The following is a 22,305-nucleotide window of genomic DNA, read 5'->3' as shown; positions in this document are numbered from 1 at the left end:
TTTCCCTAGCCAGTGATGAAAGTTCATTAGTAGTTTCATAAGTCCATTTAACTCCCCTGAAAGACAATTGCATTTCATTATCTGTTAATGGCAGAATCTCATTGCAGGTCTGATGCGCAGTCGCTAAAGATAACGATTCTGCAGATTGGACACGTTTCTTAGAACGTTTGCGTTTTGCCTTTGACCTTGCTGTTTTTGGTGATTTATTCAAAGCTGCAGGAAAATTATCAGTAACACTTTCTGCTTGCTGCTCATTCTTGCAAGCAATTGAAGGAGCAGCTGATTGGCCTGCTGCCAGGAGTTCATTAAGAGGAAAAGGCAATGGATCTATGCGCAACCAATTGTGAATTACAAAAGCTATAAATTGCAAAGGACTTTGTCTAAACTGAGTGTGATCTAAGACATCGATTGCCCAATCAAAAAGTTTGCCCTTAAAAAGAGCACAAACGATCCAATCAGACCAGGTAGAAATTGCAGAAGCCCGAAAGTCGGGATTGGCCAGAACTTTAACCAATTCTGATATAAATTTGTCTGTAACTTCAGGACCAAGCTTTTCACATTTTTTAAAGGAGCAGGACCCCTGACAAACAGTGTCATAATTTCTGGAAATTCCCCCCACAATAGGGATTGGTAATGGGGCTACCATAATGTCACGCTTGGAGGTGTATTCTCCACGGTCAGCACGTGACGTATAAGCTGACGTGAAGGAGGTACACACACCAGCACAAGGAATCAGGATATCCCCAGTTTAGTGGAGGAGAGGACTGACTCCAATAAGAGATTGTGGCGCACAGAGCCAGTGCAGATCCGAACAGCCACAAACACTTTCGTAATAACGTCTCAGCGCAAAGTAGCGCTGAGCGCATAAACCAGGACTGAGGAGATCAGGACAGGTAGACAGAATGAACGCTTGCCTAACTAGCCACTACTCAGTGACAGCAAGCGTCCACAATAAAACAGACTGGAATGAGGTAGCCAATGCGTTTGCAGCAATGGCGTGCCTCACAAAGACAGGACAGGATAGTCAGAAAATAGCAGGATCAAGATAGATGAACGTAACACAGATAAATATACAATAAGTATGATTTCCTAGCGTATTACAATTACAGCTATCAATGAAACTATTTGTAACGTCTGACTAACATATGTATATATCGGCAATGAACCGATATATGACATAAGCAGGAACTCTGACTAAGACTAGAGTAATACAGGGAACAGGACTCAGAAGGATTCGCTATCTCTTCGCAGAGATGAACGCAATCCACAAACAGGACCAGGAACAGGATAACTAGCTCAGCGTGCTGGAACGCTGACTAACGGAATACAGGATATAAACAGTTCGTGTACGTATATATCAGCGACACTGATGTATCAACGTAACACGAATACAAGGAAAATAATAAACGTGCGAGTATGCGTATATATTGGCGATGAACCAATATATGACACAAGACAAGCAAAGTAACAACTTCTAGAAACAAGAGCAGAACTAGGAGGACTCGCTGACCCCTTCGCAGGAGTCAGCGCAGTCCACACGGACTAGGAACGAGGTGGGGCACGAGCAGAGTAACAGACTGAATCTGAGACTATGGTAGCCCATGAGACATTGCAGGAAGCAGTTCTTTATACTGAGGTCATCCAATGGGAGCAGACCTGCAGATTCCCACACAAGTGAATGGTAATTAATCACAGGCTGATAGCAGGAAAAGGCAGACAATGATATGCAGCCTGCAGGAAAGGGACTGCCCCTCCACTGCAGCAGACAATGTTTGTTTACACAAGAGCATGTTAAACTTTTCATTATCTGAAAAGTTTACACAAGCGCATGTTAAACTGTCATTAATTTCAGAGTGACTGCAGATGGAATCAGCAACTAGTTTAAGTGCAAACCAAACTATGCAAGAAAATGCATGTAATGATATCAGAACTGCTTGGGTTACAATACCACTGCAGCCAGCAGTAAACGCTGCAGACATGATCATAACACACTCTCTCCATAACAATTGATATGGCACACTGTGCCAGAGGTGATGGGAAACAGTTTGTTAATGATTACCACTATTTAAAGCATCTATAGAAATAATTTACTGTATATACTCGCGTGTAAGCCTAATTTTTCGGCACAAAAAAATGTGCTGAAACGTTACCCCCTCGGCTCATATGTGAGTCAGTGAAGCAGAACGGATGGTGGAGCAGGTTTTGTTACTGGCGGAGAAGCTTAAGGATTGTGCATTAGCGATTCTGCTCTTACCAGCTGGCTCCCTGCTGTGTCTGTGCCCCCCATCCCCTTCAACATGGTGTGCAGAGTGCACTGCTCAGGACTACCTGTGTCCCCTGACTTGTGAAGCGGAGCATGCAAACAATGCGTCAATGTTGTAATGATCAGGGATTCTTCCTGTGTGGCAATCACCGTTTCATATATATATATATATATATATATATATATATATATATATATATATATATATATATTATATATATACACAGTATGTATATATGATGCCATCTAGTGGCATCTTAAGACAGCTGTATCATCCTTGGGGGACATCTGGCTATGGTGCTATACTGGGTAGGGGGCTGGTTTCTGAGGGAAAAGTGGGTACCTCTGCTTAGAAGCGGGTCGGCTTATATGCGAGTAAATAAAGGTATTACCAGCACAGGACCAAAAAACAGCTAATAATGAAGGTGAGGGAGGGGCCCCTCTGGCCCAGGAACCTCTGTGCAGTTGCAAACTCTACACCCCCCTGTTGCTACCTCACTGCTTTCCTGCATGTCATAAGTTGAATTGCATAGGAGGGGGAAAAAAAGATCCCTGGTCAATGAAATCACCCAAGCAAGTTCTTTACTGCCTGGGCGGGGGAATACTTAGGTAACAGGATTGTTGCCCATTTCAAATCTAATTTTAGAACTCGCTAGTACTTATTGCAACATGCAAACCTTCATAGACTTTGATGGACAGGCGAATTTTAAAACCTAGAGACTGTTCCTGGCCACAAAAGTAACAGAAAAGTTGTTTCAAGGGGTCTAACACCTGGACAGGGGCATGCCGGAGGGGGATCCATGCCAAAAGTCCCACCAAGAATTATGGAGTTAACACAGAGTTGGGTTTTAACCCCTAAAGGGCAGAAATCACAGTACATTCCTACAAATAATGCACTGGAGTGGCACTGTGCCTGCAACTTAATGTAGCCACAACAGCAGTAGTGTGCACAGCTATAGGTGTCAGTGGGCTGTAAAGTGTCACACAAAAAAAAAACAGGAGACAGATATACTAGCTCTCAGGGCTATTTGGGGTGCTTTCAGCAAGTAGTCAGTGAGGAACAAGAACACAGGCCTAGCTAATGCTTTCCCTACCTATATGCAGCAAGTCTGACCCTGATCTCATCAACAGCAGCCAGCACAGAATGAATCCAATATGACCACCGCAACCGATTTGTAATAGGGGATGGGGGGCCAGGAAGGGGTGCTAGCTGGCTGCCATGTGTCTGCTGACTGTGAGTTAAGTGGTCAAAGTTTGGCTTCATGATGATGTATAGGGGGCGGGTTGAACATGCCAAATGTTTGCTGTTTGCTGCGAACAGCGGAAATTCACCGGGAACTGTCCACCGGCGAATAGTTCGGGCCATCTCTACTCAGAATTACACAGGGCCCTAGGTGAGGACCCCTTGTGGAGGCCTATCCTTTCTTTTTTCTGTTTTTTTTCCCCACACCGTCTGAAATTGGTCTTCTGAAATAGTTCTTCCCCGTAGAGGAAGGTCCCCCCCCCCACACACACACACACTTTTCATAGTACAATACACATCACTTAGCTAAACATGCCTGACTGTACCAGGATCACTCTGCAGGCAGGAAATAATGTTTTCAAACATTATCTAAAAATGTGTACGCAGCTTAAGATCAAGTGTCCAAACTTGCTGTTGACATCCACCCAACGATTGCATCACTTTCTTATAATAGAAAACAATTTGACTAAAACATGTAAATGTAATTCTTTTATTTTCATAAACATTCAATGTGAGGTGCAACTCTGAAGCCCTCTACAAATCTAGATCTGAATTTCTGAACAATATCGATTTTCAGTTGCACAAGAACATAAAAATGTACCTTTTTACTTTGATTTTTTTTGTACCCCAACAAGTCTGTAAATAAATGGCAGTGACTGACGTCCTTTGAATAATAACAATCCGTTCTCTTCTCCATCTCTCTTAGAACCAATGAACAAACTTTGCCTTGCTTTGTATCCTTCCAATATGGAGTCCAAACAGTGTTCGCCTTCAGCCACAGGAACAAATGTTATCTACCATGACATCATTGGCTGCCACTGAATATATTCAATTATAATGACTTCCATTGCCAAACGAAGTTGTTCATCTATAAAAGGTGCCCATTAAGGATCCGATTACCTGAATGATCGACCATCTGATTAGAAATGATCGTTCCGACCCACCAATGTAGGAGAAAATGATAAGCAACCTGATTGGACTAAAAGAATGTCCCGAAATTTGGATTGACTGAATGATAGAACGATCATTACTCATCAATCGGCACCACTAATGACATCCAATCCCATCGCTTGTGCGGTTGATCAGGAGATTGTACCGTTAATAAGAACATTTAGTTTAACTTAACTGGATTTGTTTTGTTACACCTAAAACAATTAAAATGTATTTAGATAAAACATTTCGGTACAGTTCACATACTCATCAATGTCGCCTACTGGCGTTGGCTTTCCTGAGAAAGAATGAGTATTACAAAATAATTTCCAGTTTCTTTAACCACAAACAACTTCAAAAACATCTCTACAGAAGACTGCAACCATATACATCCATAATAAAGTGCTTTGGCATTAAAACTGTTATTCCCACTCAAAACAAATTGTCCAGGAATGAAGAAAAGAACGCTGTGCCGGGCAAGATGAAAAAGTTCCAGCTTTTTTCCAGCTCTGCATTCAGTTTTTGCAGCGTTTTATAAAAGTAAAAACCTAGTAACATTTCCTACATTAACTTGCTGACTCAACAAGCTTATTTGAATTTCCTTCTCCCAGCTAAGGATCTCAGAGGAAGTGAGCCTTCAATCCATTCATTGGGTGTTTGCATCATTTCCTGCCAAAACGCCACCTCTTCCTGTGTGGAGTCCATCCAGTCTACAGCAATGCCATAACTGTAACCTATAGGAAGAAGAATTAAGGATATTACAGCCTTAAGCCTTATTTAAATTACACTTTTGAAAATACAGTATTAGCACTACTGGAAAGAAGAGCTATTAGGGGATTTATTTTATTACATATAAACCTTTTTTACAATCCCGAGCATCAAGGGTCTCCAAACTCCTGTGCCTGGCCTCTCGATCTAATTTAATTGATGTAGAGCAGCATGCAGGAAGTGTCACCAGGTGGTGTCATCCTCTTCTTACAGCCGTCTGCTGTGCTGCTTCATTCTCCATAAGGCGCTTGATGCCGACACATATTAGGAGGCCGAACAAAGTATGTTGCACCACAGCAGACAGCTTTAACCACTTGATGACCCACCCTTTACCCCCCCTTAAGGACCAGCGTGGTTTTTAGTGATCTGTGCTGGGTGGGCTCTGCAGCCCCCAGCACAGATCAGGGTGCAGGCAGAGAGATCAGATTGCCCCCCTTTTTTCCCCCCTATGGGGATGATGTGCAGGGGGGGTCTGATCTCTTCTGCCTGCGTGTGGCTGGCGGGGGGGGCACCTCAAAGCCCCCCTCCGCGGCGAAATTCCCCCCTCCCTCTCCTACCTGTTCCCCCCCGGTGATCGAGGCTGCACAGGACGCTATCCGTCCTGTGCAGCCAGTGACAGGACGTCCCCTGTCACATGGCGGCGATCCCCGGCCGCTGATTGGCCGGGGATCGCCGATCTGCCTTACAGCGCTGCTGCGCAGCAGCGCCGTACAAGTGTAAACAAAGCGGATTATTTCCACTTGTGTTTACATTTAGCCTGCGAGCCGCCATCGGCGGCCCGCAGGCTATTCACGGAGCCCCTCGCCGTGATTTGACAGGAAGCAGCCGCTCGCGCGAGCGGCTGCTTCCTGATTAATCAGCCTGCAGCTGGCGACGCAGTACTGCGTCGCTGGTCCTGCAGCTGCCACTTTGCCGACGCACGGTATAAGCGTGCGGTCGGCAAGTGGTTAAAGAGAAGACAGCGACTCCTGGTGACGCTTGCTGCACGCTGCTCTGCATCAATGAAGTCAGAGTGAGAGAGGCCAGGTTCCCAGACCAGTGAACCAATGATGTGTTATGGCTGTGAAGGGTGCTCTCTGTGGAAGGGCAGGGGATTCTTACCTGGCCAAACTCTGCTGCGAGAGGGTTTTGAGGGGGAATTGGTTGAGGGAAGTCGGGTAACAGTTGATGGAGGTGGAGGGCTGATGTAAAAGCAAAAAGGCACCATGGCCTCAATTCACTAAGCTTTATCAAACACTTAAATGTTTGATAATTTACCTCATGAGTAAAATCTAATTTTGAATTCACTAAGGTGTTATAGATTTATCAAATGTTTTATCGATTAAAATGTTCGATAAATCTATAACACCTTACTGAATTCAAAATTAGATTTTACTCATGAGGTAAATTATCAAACGTTTGATAAAGTGTTTGATAAAGCTTAGTGAATTGAGGCCAATGTGTTGGAGGGGTATGTGGGATGGTGGGGGGTACATACTGCCTCACTGAAAATGTGCTTAAGTAAGGTTTGTGGGGGAGGGGGCAAGTTGCTGTCCACACACCCTGCCCCACTCCTTGGACACATCTGGGAACTGGTCCATGATGAGGATATTCTACGGGGCATGCACAAATCTAGCATACTCATGCCCAGTACAAAAAAAGCTCAGACATGCAGGGAGTGCAGACACCAGAAACATTCAACAAGCTCTTGTCAAATGTTTAGAGGGATCCAGTACTTCACTAAAGGAAGAAGGACATTGCTCCAATAAAGTCCACTTTACTCTAAACTTCTGAAAATGACATAACAATGGCACAACAGAGGCATAATGCAATACTGGGGGAAGAATGGCACTACAGAGGAAACCATTTTAGTCAAGGGCAATGATGGCATAAGCATAGCAGTGCAGTGGTGAGATAACAATTGTGTATGTGACATTTCTTAGGGGACATGGCTTTACTGCAGGGGCATGTAATGACTGTGGGCCCATGATCATTGCTATGTGTGTTAGAAATCAGCAATAGAGATGGTCAATTTTTGAGCTGATGACTGTATACAAATGTATGCAGCTTGCAAGTTAACCAAATAATTATCTGTTATTACTTTGGCCCATTTTCAAGCTGCTGTAATCTGCATACAGTATTTGCATAATCCTGTCTCAACTCGGAAATATGTGCATCTCAATGACCATGCCTAATCTGCAGAACCACTTTAATTAACTGATTGCAGACGTCAGCCTCTGGTCCCTTTCAGGACTAGAGGTTTTTTTGTTTGCTGTTTGTTTTTCTTTTTTCACTTCCTGATCATTGTGATTGGCTCACAGTGATCAACAGGTTAGGAGCCAATAAAAGCAGCTCCTGGCCGAGGTACAGAACTCACGGTCTTTAGACAGCTGAATTTTGTGCCGGAGGAGACACGCTATTGCGTTCTATGCACAGGATCGAGCTGCGTTAAAACTTTTGCCGCATCAGGCATCTTCAAGTGCTGCATCGTTTTAACTATGGCCAAACCTGAACCAGTTGAAGCAGTAGTGGGAAGCCGTAGTAGTGGGAAGCCTCAGTAGTGAGAATCCTATGGTTAGTTACCATCCTGCAGGTTACCATCTCAGTGCTGGGTCCCTCTAAACATTCGACAAAAGCTTGTAGGATATGTTTCTTGTGGTCCTGCCATACATGAGTACATCCAGACTGGGCAGCCGTGACTAAGTTCTAAATGTTTTGTTCTACTGGGCATACGCGGACATTACTCATGCAAGATCCAGATGCGCTAATACACGGACGGAAGTGCTGCCATAAGAAAAAGAGGGTCTTGTGGAGGAATCATGGACTCAAAGAGAATCTGGAAAGCCTCTTCAGGTAAGTATACAGATTTTACCTGCATTCCTCTTCACAAGTTTGCTTTCATAATAGCAGCCATGGGAGCATAATCTTACTCCTTTGTAGTAAACCACTGGTTTACTGGGCTGAAGCACTGAATCAGAGAAGGAAACTTAAGAATATGCTACCTGAGCCAAGGCCGAGCCTAATCCCCCCAAGAAAATGATTGCTCAGTTTTTCGTGGTCCCAGACTGTGAGCTCGACACATGCATCTTTAAGGTCTTCAGTGTGGAAGCCATCGTAGACGATGGTGTGGTTGAACACGGGGTTTGAATCCTTCTTAATGACTCGAGTCTTCTGGTAACTCTTCTTGCTGGTGTCCGGTAATACATAACTGCATAAAGAAAAAAATTAAAATATTTGTTTTTAGGAATTTTTTAGGAGAATTTCTGTCTTAAAGTAAGATATGCATGACAGTCATTTTATTACATTCTTCTTCTATGAACATTACATTTACCTTAATAGGCCATTCTAGAATTAATGCAGTGACATCTGCAAAATCTTTTATATGTCAGAGATTTTTATTTTCAAAATAAAGATTCAATCTATTTTCTACAAGCAATGGCTAGGTGATCCAGAGTACCGGCATTGTTGTCCCTGCTGTGATGTCATACTCGCACATCTCGCCGCCCATCGCTGCCACTCAGTCCCTTCTGAACAGCCGGTCGCCTGTTGCTAGGGAGAATTGGCCTGCTGTAGCTTATGGAGAGTTATGCTTCAGCTGGCCCCTGGGCTGTTGAAGGGACCAAGCAGCGGTGGCGGGACAGGTGGGCGGTGATGTGTACGAGCGGATGTAATTGACGCATGCCGACTCGGAACGGTCTGCTATTTTGTTGCCTGTGTAGGCAGAATGCACAGTATGCATCTACCTTGCGAATGCGCTTACAGTTTCATTCTTCATCCGCACAAGTGTGACCTGGCCCTAATTGAATTCCTGTATATATATCCTTTACTCTTATGGATAAACATACATAAAGATATCGGTTTATGCTTTCAGAGGGCATCAAAAAATTACCTGGGATCTCCTGTGCGTTAGATCTGGCTTCTACAATCTAGTGGCATACATAAAAAAATTGCCAAATTTTGGCGCACAGTGAAGTCGAAAGACAGCTCATCCTGCACCTGCTGAAAGTCCGGGTTGTAGCAACCGGTGCAGACAGCCGAATTACCTAATTTTTTTATTAATTGAGATCTAGCAATCGCAGGTGCCCAAATTAGTCACTGAGTTCTACAACCACTCCAATTCACCCAGTCAGTTCTAAACAGCAAGAGACATTTCTTGTTTCCTGAAAGAATTTGGGAAGTAGATGTGTGGGGTACGGCATCTTCTGGCTGGGGATTTCATCAATGGTGGTGTACGTATCATAGACAGACCAAACCTTGAAAGCTCCACCATTAGTCAGGGATGCTACACCAAGCTGTGTCTGACTCCTAGGTTCTTTATGTGGTCAAGAGATAGTAACTCAGGCTACGCTAATTGTGCATAAGCACCGGCATAAGTACTGGTAAAATTCCCATGAGCAGAACCATGTTAATGACTTTTGTGAATGAACCCCTATTATTATTTACATAGTTACTGTAACGATTGTGGAATTCTCTCCGAGATCAGCGCACAAGATGTGCGCTGACACTGCGGAAATCCTCCACAAGCGTATAATTTGCGGGAACCCAGCAAAAGGTGCAATGCACCTGTAGAGGGAAATTCCTGTCGACAGGGGGAGCTGTGGAGTGCAGAGGAACAGCTCCTCTGCCCTGGCACACACGCCAGACAGGAATTGCACGAAGGGAAGAAACGCAGGGCAAGATAGCCCTGAAGGAGAGAGAGCAAAGCGACAGATTGTATGTGTGTGCACCAAACTAGTCGCCAACCCGCGACGGTGCATACACAACAGCAGATATGAAGTAGGAACGCAATCGCGGGAGAGGCGATTGCCAGAGGTGACACAAGGCTACAGCAAGGCAGAGCACAAGAGTAGCAAAGGCACAGCAAATCATACAATGAGGAGATAAGGAAAATAATAAACGCTAGCTAAACGCGAACACCGCACTCATTCGCAACAGTGCACGCATTTGTGCGCGGTCCCCGCGTGATAAGCACAACAGAGACAAGCACGCCTAAATAACCACCGACAAACAAACATGAAACAGAGGACGCGAGCGCTTGCTAAATGGTTACCTCACCGAGCCTCCAGCAAGCGTTCGTAGCAGACAAGACAGATACACGAAAGCAGGAATAAACGACAGATAGGCTTAGTGGTAATTGGAGGCGCCCGTGTTGGATCGGGTGGACTTTTGGTAGGGTCCCTAGGTTGTATGCGTGTATGTGGATACTAATATCAAAACTCTAATTCTAGAGGTAGCCTACCTTATTAGTAGTAATCAAACCGTATAAAAAGAAGATCAGATTTTATTCGTGCACATCGACAACGCGTTTCACGGTCGTAGCTGCTTCATCAGGTCAAATATACGTGCTCCCTCATAGGAAAACAGACTAAAGAACGTTACTGTAATTCACATTTATTAGAGTCTCCAAGGTGCAACGTGTTTCACAGGTCACAATCCTGCTTCATCAGGCAATTAATTTGGAGAATTTGGTTCTTTTTCAAGATTTCAAAAAGTTTTTTGAAATCTTGAAAAAGAACCATTTCTTACAGAGGCGCTTGGCCACAGTACAGAGACCCTTGTTGCTTTTCTCCAAATTAATTGCCTGATGAAGCAGGATTGTGACCTGCGAAACACGTTGCACCTTGGAGACTCTAATAAATGTGAATTACAGTAACGTTCTTTAGTCTATTTTCCTACGAGGGAGCACGTATATTTGACCTGATGAAGCGGCTACGACCGTGAAACGCGTTGTCGATGTGCACAAATAAAATCTTATCTTTTTATACGGTTTGATTACTACTAATAAGGTAGGCTACCTCTAGAATTATAGAGTTTTGATATTAGTATCCACATACACGCATACAACCTAGGGACCCTACCAAAAGTCCACCCGATCCAACACGGGCGCCTCCAATTACCACTAAGCTTATGCCACATCCTCTCTGAGGATCCACAGATACCAGGAACCCCCTGTTATATCTGAATTTTTTCTGGAGCGACGACCGAACCGGACGGTAAAAGGCCGAGTGAGGGCGGTACTCCCCCACATGCCTAGACGAGTGGTTGCCTGCAAGCCTAACTGCACTAGGGAAACTGCCTAGTGCAGTTCCAGGAATTACTCTAGGCTAATCTTCAACAAAGAGCAAGGCTGACACTCCAGGCGAGTGTTATGGCCCATACTCACGAGGGACTTTTGTCGCCTCAACACGCGGCGCACGCGTGTTGCGGCGACAGGTCGCCCGTGAGTATGGGCCGTTGCACGCGCGCGCACCCCGAACTGTCGCCCGTCGCTCTTGTCGCCATGCGACTGAAAGTTTCAATCGCATGGCAACAGTCGCCGCCGCACCTCCGCCGCAACTGTCGCTAGTCCGCGTGAGTACGCGGACTAGCGACAGCAACCTCCATAGAGGTAAATGGAGCTCCCGGCGGGGGGAGGAGGAACGTCGGCGACAGCTTCCGTCTCGCCGCTGGTCCCTCTTCCGCGTGTGTACGCGGAGGGACCTGGAGAGAAGCTGTCGCCGGCCTGTCGCTAGCACGCTCACGTGTGCTGGCGACAGGCCACTTCTGCAGCCCGTGAGTACGGGCCACTACACAGGAACTGACTCTTAGGACCAGCAACTTACTGTGGGAAACATAGCTCTTTATAGAGCAAGCCCACAAAGGATGTGGCTAGGCAATCTGCATGACAAACGTATGCAAATTCCTCAGCAGCAAGCTGCACAACTGACAAAAGGTCTCTCTTCCAGAGACCTGCAGAATGCAGACCTGAACAGTGGTCAAAAGGCTGCCTGCCTGCGCAGGCAGCCACGCGGATCCTCACAGTTACATAGTTATTTGGGTTGAAAAAATACATACCTCTATCGAGTTCAACCAGAGAAAAAAGTACACCACCAACCTGCTCCCTCACATATTCCTGTTGATCCAGAGGAAGGCGAAAAACCCTTACAAGGTATGGTCCAATTAGCGCCAAAAGGGAAAAAATTCATTCCCAACTCCAGATGGCAATCAGATAAAATCCCTGGATCAACATCACTGGGCATTACCTAGTAATTGTAGTCATGGATGTCTTTCAATGCAAGGAAAGCATCTAAGCCCCCTATAAATGCAGGTATAGAATTTGCCACAACTACTTCCTGTGGCAATGCATTCCACATCTTAATCACTCTTACTGTAAAAAACCCTTTCCTAAATAAATGGCTAAAACGTTTTTCCTCCATGCGCAGATCATGTCCTCTATTCCTTCGAGAAGGCCTAGGGACAAAAAGCTCATCATTTATATAGCACTGACATCTTCTGCAGCGCTGTACAGAGTATAACTGTCTCTCAGAGGGGTTCCTAATCTAATCTCTACCATAGTCCTATGTCTCTATCATGTAGTGTACGTATCATAGTCTAGGACCAATTTAGGGGGAAGCCAATGAACGTATCTGTAGTATGTTTTGGGGATGTGGGAGGAAACCCACGCAGACATGGGGGAAGAACATACAAACTCCATGCAGATAGTGCCCTGGGATACGAACTGGGGACCCAGCGCTGCAAGGCGAGAGTGTTAACCACTGCCTGAATCTCTCTTTTAGAACAAAATATATGGAACATTCAGGCTGTTCTAGCAAATGAATGCCAGGCATGCTGATCAATTATCAATTAGATAGCAGTTAAATTACAGTTTCTGGATAGTTTCACAGCTAGCAGCTGCCATTTACTAGCTGGGGTTCTACCTTGTGGGTCACTGGGACTTTGCATGTTAATACGTTTTACTCATCCCTAATCAGGCACTCAAGATAGGAAGTATAGTTTACTTTTTATATACAGGTAGTCCTCAGTTAACGAGATAGGGACTGTAGGTTTGTTATTTACCTAATTCCGTCTTAAAGGGGCACTATGGCGAAAAATTAGAAAATGTAACATATGTGCAAACAAACAAGAAGTATGTTTTTTCCAGAGTAAAATGAGGCATGAATTACTTTTCTCCTATGTTGCTGTCACTTACAGTAGGCAGTAGAAATCTGACAGAAGCGACAGGTTTTGGATTAGTCCATCTCTTCATGGGGGGATTCTCAGGGATTTCTTTATTTTCAAAAGCACTTAGTGAATGGCAGTTGCTCTGTCCATCTGCCAAAAAACTGTGTAGCGAGCAGGGAAGCTGGCCAGCATCATTGTTTAAAGAGAATCTGTACTCTAATATTCTTACAATAAAAAGCATACCATTCTATTCATTATTTTCTCCTGTGCCCCTCTGTGCTGTTTCTGCCACTCTCTGCTGCAATCCTGGCTTGTAATTAACAGTTTTAGGCAGTGTTTACAAACAAACTAACCAGCTTCTAATAGGCTCAGCTAAGCATAGTGTGTGAGTCATTCAGAGTATGCAGGGGGCCTGCAGAGGGTGTGTATCTCTTCTACCAATCACAAGCAGCCCTGCACATTCCACACAATCAAGCTTTAGCCCGACAAACAGGACAGAGGAAAGATACATTGATTTATTACAGAGACAGTGCAGTTAGGAAAGACTGCAGTAAGCCAGAGCAGATTAGAACAGGCATAGGAACTTATAGGATAGAAGAACTAAGGCTGAAAAATTTGTTACAGAGTCTCTTTAAAACCTTTTTAGGGAATATCTTTATAAAGAATAAAAGCCTTGCTGAGAATTCCCTATGAAGAGATGGACTAGTCCAAAACCTGTCACTTCTGTCAGATTTCTACTGCCTACTGTAAGTGACAGCAAAATAGTAGAAAAGTAATTTATGGCTCATTTTACTCTGTAAAAAATGTACTTCTTATTTGTCTATGTTTTCACATATTTTAAAGGGAACCTAAACTGAGAGGGATATTGATGTTTTCTTTTAAACAATACCAGTTGCTTGGCAGCCCTGCTGATCTCTTTGGCTGCAGTAGTGGCTGAATCATACACCTCAAACAAGCATGCAGCTAATCCAGTCTGACTTCAGTCAGTGCACCTGATCTGCATGCTTGTTGGGGGTCTGGGGCTGAAAGTATTAGAGACACAGGATCAGCAGGAGAGTCAGGCAACTGGTATGATTTTAAAAGGAAAAATCCATATCCTTCAGTTTAGGATCCCTTTAAATTTTACAATTTTTCGCCATAGTGCCCCTTTTAAGTCAGAACACTGTGCCATCTCTGTCCCTTGTACCTTCTCTGCACCCACCTGTGCCTCCAGGGGATGCCTCCCCTTCCTGTTTGTCTCTTGACTAACTGTCCACAAGCTGGGATTTCCAGTAGACAGTGGGCACCTATGGAAGACAGCATGGGCAGGCACCCACCTACAAGGCACCACTAAGAAAATAAGGCCATATTGCTTCAGGCAACCATAAATCTTCTGACTGAGCGTTATAAAAGGTATAGCTTAACTTGAAAAATATCAAATCTGTAATTTAATTTTTAAAAAGTACACGATTGGAGGGAAAATTGCTTTTCTTTGCAATCGTGGAATCTGTACACTTTGTGGAGTAAAAACTGCCTAGAAACTCCCCATCCTGCTGCATGAGTAATTAACTGGACAGAGAAGAAACTCTTTCCTATACCTGGACTAGCCCACTAAGAGCAGACATGAATAATGCCCTATCACTGCATCAGTTTGGAGCCCAGTGTAGTAAGTGTTTTACAAGCACTTGATTTACATGTTGGCACGGTAAACTATGGTTTGCAGTAAATCTTTGCAATTTACAGAGCTGAATTGAAGAGAGTTAATTTTTTCTCAGCAATAATGGATTCTCAGTGTCAGTGTCTATCATTGGGAGACTGCAATGTTTTGTTTACTTACCATTTCACAAAGGAGTCTACCCCTGAGGGACGAAGCTGTGGTAAATCTTTGGTATCTTTCACCCAAATGTGGACTTCTCCTGAAGAGGGATTTTTTGGTCCTAGGAGTAAGGAAAAAGTTGCTTAAAAATAAGCAGCAGAATTAAAAAAATATATTATGATACATCACAATATAGCAGAGGTATGGCAAAGGGATTAAACTATAACAGAAGTAACTCCGAATTTAACCAGCTCCATGTTCAACAGTTTAGCTAAAAACTCCAGGCAAGTTTGCAAAGTGTTGCCACTCATACTAATGCACTCAAAAATGATTAAATTCATTTTACTAAAAGGCAGCTAAAGTATCCGACTCTGTCTTGATATCGCCTTCATGTACAATAGGTGCACTGTAAGACAATCCTGTTTTCCAGCATTGTGCAGTGCTGCCAGTCTTAAAATGTCAGTTTATTACAGGAGGGGGGAGCAGAGATGTAGCTGGGTAATATAGAGCTTACGGCAAACACTGAAATCCCCGGTCAGAGCCCCCTTCCCCTCTAAAAACAGCATCCTTTCTTACGTACGTGTGTTATGGTTGCCTGTGTTTTTTGACTTGGGATATTGCTGATGTTACATTTTTGGAAATATCTCTTCTTATTCCCTCTCTGTCCTCTTTTCTAACACTAAGACAAGTGTTCCCTACATACATAAGTAGCCATGATCCCCAGATAATATAATTAATCTAATCTGAGGTCTGAGTGATGGGGAGACATGGGGCAGGTATGGTGGCGCAGCACAGGAGCAGGCAGGGCACCCATGGTGCTGTGGCGCCCATGGCATGAGCCATGCCTGCACCCCTCTAGATACGCCTCTGGGGGTTGAATTTAAATGCTGACCATCAGTATACAGACAGGAGGCTGCGGGTTGAGGGCAAAAAGATATGGTACATTTTCTGGCTATTCTGTGATGTTGGGTTATCTGAATTACAGAAGTGGCTGTCCATAATTAAACATTTATTAGCAGGTAAAGAGTGAGATCTGTAAGTGGATGCTTATGGGTTCATGTGTTTTGCTCATCACCTTAGTAGTAGTAATATAAAAATCCCTCATCACCAGATGATGGTATAGCTGTTCATATTTATTGTATTTATAAATTGCCAACATATTACGCAGCGCTAGAAAATAAATACATACAACGGTGCAAGGATGTCAGACTTAAGACATAACACGGATGTCAAACATAAATCTTGCATCAATCTGCTTTTATGGTATGCAACTGTTTCATTTTCCTGGCTGTATGCTTAAATTCTAAATTCTACATCAATCTGCTTAATTATAAGTGTTAATAATTGGGGCTTCTTCCTGTGTTACCATTTGCCGATTTCATTTCATTAGTCACAATTTGCATATCTTTAGACTGGCCCTGCCTCTGTGTGGCTAGAGTCTAGTGTCTAGTATATTCACAGCTGTAATCAGTCTGCTTGTTAGCATCAATCTAGTCAGGGATATATTAGCAGATCATATAGTCAGCATGACCTTGGTCAGCAGTGTATACATTTAAGGGTATAAATTTAAAGGGTACTTTAGACAAACAGAATTATACCAGAATTGAGCTAGAAGCTACAAATACAGCTGCTCTGTGACGGCCTCAGAGGTTGTCTAAGAGAATATTGGGAGCAACAACACCATGAAGTCCAAAGAACACACCAGACAGGTCAGGGATAAAGTTATTGAGAAATTTAAAGCAGGCTTAGGCTACAAAAAAGATTTCCAAAGCCTTGAACATCCCACGGAGCACTGTTCAAGCGATCATTCAGAAATGGAAGGCGTATGGCACAACTGTAAACCTACCAAGACAAGGCCGTCCACTTAAACTCACAGGCCAAACAAGGAGAGCGCTGATCAGAAATGCAATCAAGAGGCCCATGGTGACTCTGGACGAGCTTCAGAGATCTACAGCTCAGGTGGGGGAATCTGTCTATAGGACAACTATTAGTTGTGCACTGCACAAAGTTGGCCTTTATGGAAGAGTGGCAAGAAGAAAGCCATTGTGAACAGAAAACCATAAGAAGTCCCGTTTGCAGTTTGCCACAAGCCATGTGGGGGACACAGCAAACAAGTGGAAGAAGGCTCTCTTGGTCAGATGAGACGAAAATGGAACTTTTTGGCCAAAATGCAAAACGCTATGTGTGGCGGAAAACTAACACTGCACATCACTCTGAACACACCATCCCCACTGTCAAATATAGTGGTGGCAGCATCATGCTCTGGGGGTGCTTATCTTCAGCAGGGACAGGGAAGCTGGTCAGAGTTGATGGGAAGATGGATGGAGCCAAATACAGGGCAATCTTGGAAGAAAACCTCTTGGAGTCTGCAAAAGACTAGAGACTGGGGTGGAGTTTCACCTTCCAGCAGGACAACGGCCCTAAACATAAAGCCAGGGCAACAATGGAATGGTTTAAAACAAAACATATCCATGTGTTAGAATGGCCCAGCCAAAGTCCAGATCTAAATCCAATCGAGAATCTGTGGCAAGATCTGAAAACTGCTGTTCACAAACGCTGTCCATCTAATCTGACTGAGCTGGAGCTGTTTTGCGAAGAAGAATGGGCAAGGATTTCAGTCTCTAGATGTGCAAAGTTGGTAGAGACATACCCAAAAAGACTGGCAGCTGTAATTGGAGCAAAAGGTGGTTCTACAAAATTGTGTATAATTGTATAGAACACTCTCCGGCGCTGGAAATGGTTACTATTCTACAAGCTGCGTATTGCGTGGAGGGATTCCCCAACCCTCAAAATTGTACAAGAAGATTATATAAATCACTAACACGCGCTAGTCAAATTTCAACAGTTTATTAGAATTAAAATAAATATGTTGTATCCTCAATCATTACCCACACACACTTGTATTCCACATCCCTAATGGTCTTAATAGTGAAATGGGATTGTTTGCATTTTTTTTAATATTTTATTTTATTTTATTTTTGTAACAAACTGGGATGGTGATGACATTAGGAGGGGAACAATAAGCAGCAAGGATTATTATATGTTCTACTGTAGATCATTGAATGAGGGAAAGACATGTAAATGGAAAGTAGTCACTTTATGGACTATGGACTACAAGAAGATGGCGTCGGATACTAGATGTTTGAAATTACTTCCTGGAAATGGGGGGCGGACCAAGTGTGTGGCTAAATCAGCTATAAATATGGTGGATCTATTCGCTCTCTACTCTTGAATCCTCCTGAAGAAGGCCGACGGCTAAATCGGCTGAAACGCGTAGAGGTGTTTATTCAAGCTAACTGAATGCCCATACGAATCTACATAAGCATTGGGAATGGTGTACTGCTAGCGCGCAGCAACCGCCAACAAAGTACCAAAGAGCTTAGAGAGGTGACGTCACCCATAGTAGTACAAGCCAGCAAACAGAAGACGGGAAGAACGGAGTGAGCGGACTTCCGGTGACCTAGGTGGAAGTGACGTAGGCTGTTCAATAACGTCTATCTGGTAAGCGGCGGGCAGAAGGGGATAACCGTGGATGATCGGAGCGGCACAGAAGCTGACTGCACATGGGGGAGATACTAGACGGGACTCCCTAAAGAAGTGATGCACTTGCCAAAAAGGAAACTGTGAGTTTGTAACTATAACGCCAGCTTTAAAAAGTGACATTGTATATTTTTTTGCAAACTAGGAGTGAAGCAATGCTTTTTGCCTCCTTCCATTTTTTGCTCTAAAGAAATGATGAACTTGCCAAAAAGGAAACTGAGTCTTAATTATATCGCCAGTTTTAAAAAGTGACACTTACTATTTTTTGCAAATTAAGAGTGGAGCAACGCTTTTCCTTTCCCTCTATTTTTTGCAGATAAATGGCGACACAATTTTAAACGGAATAGAAAGGAAGATCCATTACGCATTTAAATACTTTTTTAGGAAGTAAATATCCAATCAATTTTATAAAGAAGAATAGATTAGGAGGTTGTAGCAAGTGGAGAGGCCTCTCTAGAGTGTGGATGTGGAATACAAGTGTGTGTGGGTAATGATTGAGGATACAACATATTTATTTTAATTCTAATAAACTGTTGAAATTTGACTAGCGCGTGTTAGTGATTTATATAATCTTCTTGTACAATTTTGAGGGTTGGGGAATCCCTCCACGCAATACGCAGCTTGTAGAATAGTAACCATTTCCAGCGCCGGAGAGTGTTCTATACAATTATACACAATTTTTGATAATCCCCATACACTATGGCGGCAGGAAGCGATTTGTGGGAATTTAGAGACTGTAGGGAAGATAGAATTAGGAGTTTTTTTAAAATTAAAAGAGAAGTGGCTGGGGAAGGGAATAATGGGGAATTAATTAACCAATTGAAAAATCTGGAGAGATTGATGACAAAAGAAACAAAAAATATTTGGGAAGTGGCATCACTTGAAAAATATTTGGAATGGGAAATAGCCCCGGTGGGTCTGGTAGTGAGTAAGATACTGTCTGAGGATTTGGCGGATGAGGAAACTCTGGCCAAATGGGAATATATGTTCCATGTATTTTCCATGGAAACGGTACAATTTGTCATGGACGCACGAAAAGCCCAAACAAACATCTTAGGGGAGGAGATCAGGGGTCTTCAAAAAGTATTGAATCCATATAAATCAATGAAGGAATATAGGAGTATGGAGGTGAGTATAAAAAAGAGATTAGAATTATTAGAAAAAGATATAGTCAGTAAGAAACTAAAGAAATTTGCGAGGGACTCAATCCCAATGAATGAATTAGAGGGATTAAGGGTAATGGTAGAAGAAAGTATAGAAGAAGAGAATATTCAGGAGACCACATTGATGGGGACTATGTTGGGGACACTTGAGACTATTGATGAAATAGGGGAGGATACGATAAGAGGAGGACGACCAGGTAAGATGCTCAACACTACAGGAGTCTATGTTGAATAGTGAGGAAAGTGAGGAGGAGATATCCAGTGAGGGTGAGTATGAGGAAAATGCCCATAACTCTGAACATCCCCAAGGGGAAAAAATATGGCAAATATGGCAAAAAAGGCTAACAAGAGTATAAGTAAAGGGAATAAAAAGAAAGTGGACAGTAGAGGGGGAACCAATAGGAATAGCTCAACAGGTCCCAACTATAGAAGTCCTGCTCACTTCAATATATCGACATCTAATAGATTCACACCATTGAGATCAAGTCCAGAGAGGAAAGAAATATATGGAGATACCCCCATCAATAGGAATAGAACCCCAAGAGGTCAGCCCTTGAAGGGACAAGATCTAAATAGGAGTAGAAGAAATAGTGGATCCACGCACAATCTCAATAGAATACTACATAACCCTGTGAGAAATGGAAATATTGGCAGGGGGAGAAATAGAAATAATATTATAGTGGAGGAACCACGTAATTCAATAAGTCAGTATTTTTTAAGGACTCCCAGGCCAACAAACGGAAAAGGGGGTGTAGGGGGGGTAGGAAAAGGTGTAAAAAGGTAAGGTTAGAGATAACAGAGGAACAGAACTTAAGGAATGAAAGTGAGGTATTTAACCTCAGTAAACGAAAATTAAATACGGGAGAACTCAATCTCCTTGCGAAGGGATTGAAATTTGCCCCTAATAATAAAGTGAATAAATTTGAATCATATATAAATGTGAAAAAATTTATGAGGAAACTCTGTCTTAAGAAATATTTTCTAAAAAACCCAACCCAAAAGGAAATTGAGAGATCAAAGTATACGCATAGTTCTTTAAAGAACCCCTCCACATTTTTTCCTCAAGCAGAATACAGTGATGCAATGGTGGCCTTTGAAAATCTGGTGGATAAAGACATTAGGAAAATGAAGGTGAACAAGTATGGGAATGATAATTTGTCCAATGGAGAGAGGAAAGCAATGAAGGAATTACGAAAAGACCCTGGAATAATTATCAGACCAGCAGATAAGGGAGGGGGAATTGTTATACAGGATACAGAGGTGTATTGCAGGGAAGCAATGAGATTGTTGGGAGACCCAGAGACCTACCACGTCTTGGGTTGTGACCCAACGATAAAATTTGCTAACCAGTTTAAGTCATTATTAGATGAGGGACTTGATTCTGGAATTTTGAATCAGAAGGAATATGATTTTCTAATGGTTAAACATCCCATTAGGCCATTGTTTTATCATCTGCCGAAGATTCACAAAGATCTGGCAGACCCACCGGGAAGACCGATAGTATCGGGGGTGGGATCTCTAACCGCCAATCTCTCCAGGTATGTCGACACATTTCTGCAAAAATATGTAAAAGACACTAAAGCATATATTAAGGATACAAAGGAAGTGTTGAATGCCTTGGGAGATTTGCGGTGGGAGAAGGAATGGACACTATGTACCCTGGATGTGTCGTCCCTATACACTATTATTGAACATCAAAGAGGATTGGAAGCGGTTAAATTCTATCTAGATCAAGATGATACAATGATTGATGCACAAAGGAATTTTATTTTAAGTTCTATCAAGTTTATTCTTGAACATAATTATTTTGAATATGAGGGTAACTGGTACCTGCAGGTCGGTGGAACGGCGATGGGGACCAGGTTCGCACCCTCGTACGCAAATCTCTTTATGTCCCAATGGGAGGAGGGATTTGTGTATGGAAATGAGGTGTATGGTGCGGACCTGGTCCTATGGCGCCGTTTCATCGATGATGTGTTGATGATATGGCGGGGGGATCAAGATTCGCTGGATAGGTACATTGCAATGATTAATAATAATGAATGGAATATTAAATTCACTACAGAGATTAGTAAAGAGAAGATACATTTTTTGGACTTAGAGATATATATTGATATGGAATCCTTGAACACAAGGACTTTTCAAAAAGCTGTGGACGTAAACAGTTATATATTATATACAAGTTGCCATCTACCAAGATGGCTTAATGAAATTCCCAGGGGGCAGTTCACCAGGCTACGCCGCAACTGCTCCAATATAGATGATTATGATCTGGAGGCGGATAGACTGGGGAACTGCCTTCTGGAGAAAGGCTACCCACTGGAAAAGGTGGAGCAGTCTAAAGAGAAGGTAAGACTGAGAGATCGTGGTGAATTACTGATGCCCACAATAAAACAAGATTGGGACACAAACGATTTCAGTCTTACACTACAATATAGTGCACAATCAAAAAGAGTAAAGAATATTGTCAGTAGACACTGGGATGTATTAAAACAGAACAAGATCCTGGGGGAACTGTTACCTGAAATCCCTAAGGTTGTTTTCAAGAGAGCTCCAAATATCGGGATGTCAATAGCTACTGCAGCCAATGAACATAAGGGAGATGGGGATGAGATTGGGGGGGGGGGAGAAGAACAGGTTTTCAGAGATGCGGCATCTGCATTAATTGCAGGAGAACCAGTAA

At 43.1% G+C, this 22,305-nt stretch overlaps 1 protein-coding gene and 1 long non-coding RNA gene across 5 annotated transcripts in view; one reads left to right on the top strand and one right to left on the bottom strand.

Annotated features, from left to right (window-relative positions):
• LOC137529140 (uncharacterized) overlaps nt 1-5,473 on the top strand; it is a 45,932-nt gene extending 40,459 nt beyond the window's left edge. Inside the window, exon 6 of the long non-coding RNA XR_011023590.1 lies at nt 4,213-5,473. This is a non-coding gene — a long non-coding RNA (uncharacterized lncRNA). The remainder of the gene's footprint in view (nt 1-4,212) is intronic.
• The window catches only part of LOC137529138 (synaptotagmin-like protein 2), a 193,201-nt gene continuing 174,876 nt past the window's right edge, over nt 3,981-22,305 (bottom strand). For all 4 annotated transcript variants that reach the window (XM_068251148.1, XM_068251149.1, XM_068251150.1 and 1 more), the window contains 3 exons: nt 14,941-15,040; nt 8,186-8,391; nt 3,981-5,170 (listed from right to left, as the gene is read on the bottom strand). In XM_068251148.1, coding sequence (XP_068107249.1) covers nt 5,025-5,170; nt 8,186-8,391; nt 14,941-15,040 — 452 coding nt within the window. In that variant the 3' untranslated portion in view covers nt 3,981-5,024. The remainder of the gene's footprint in view (nt 5,171-8,185; nt 8,392-14,940; nt 15,041-22,305) is intronic.

The sequence above is a fragment of the Hyperolius riggenbachi genome, chromosome 8 (assembly GCF_040937935.1).
Source record: "Hyperolius riggenbachi isolate aHypRig1 chromosome 8, aHypRig1.pri, whole genome shotgun sequence".
Lineage (NCBI taxonomy): Eukaryota > Metazoa > Chordata > Amphibia > Anura > Hyperoliidae > Hyperolius > Hyperolius riggenbachi.
This window is presented reverse-complemented; position numbering and strand designations above follow the sequence as displayed.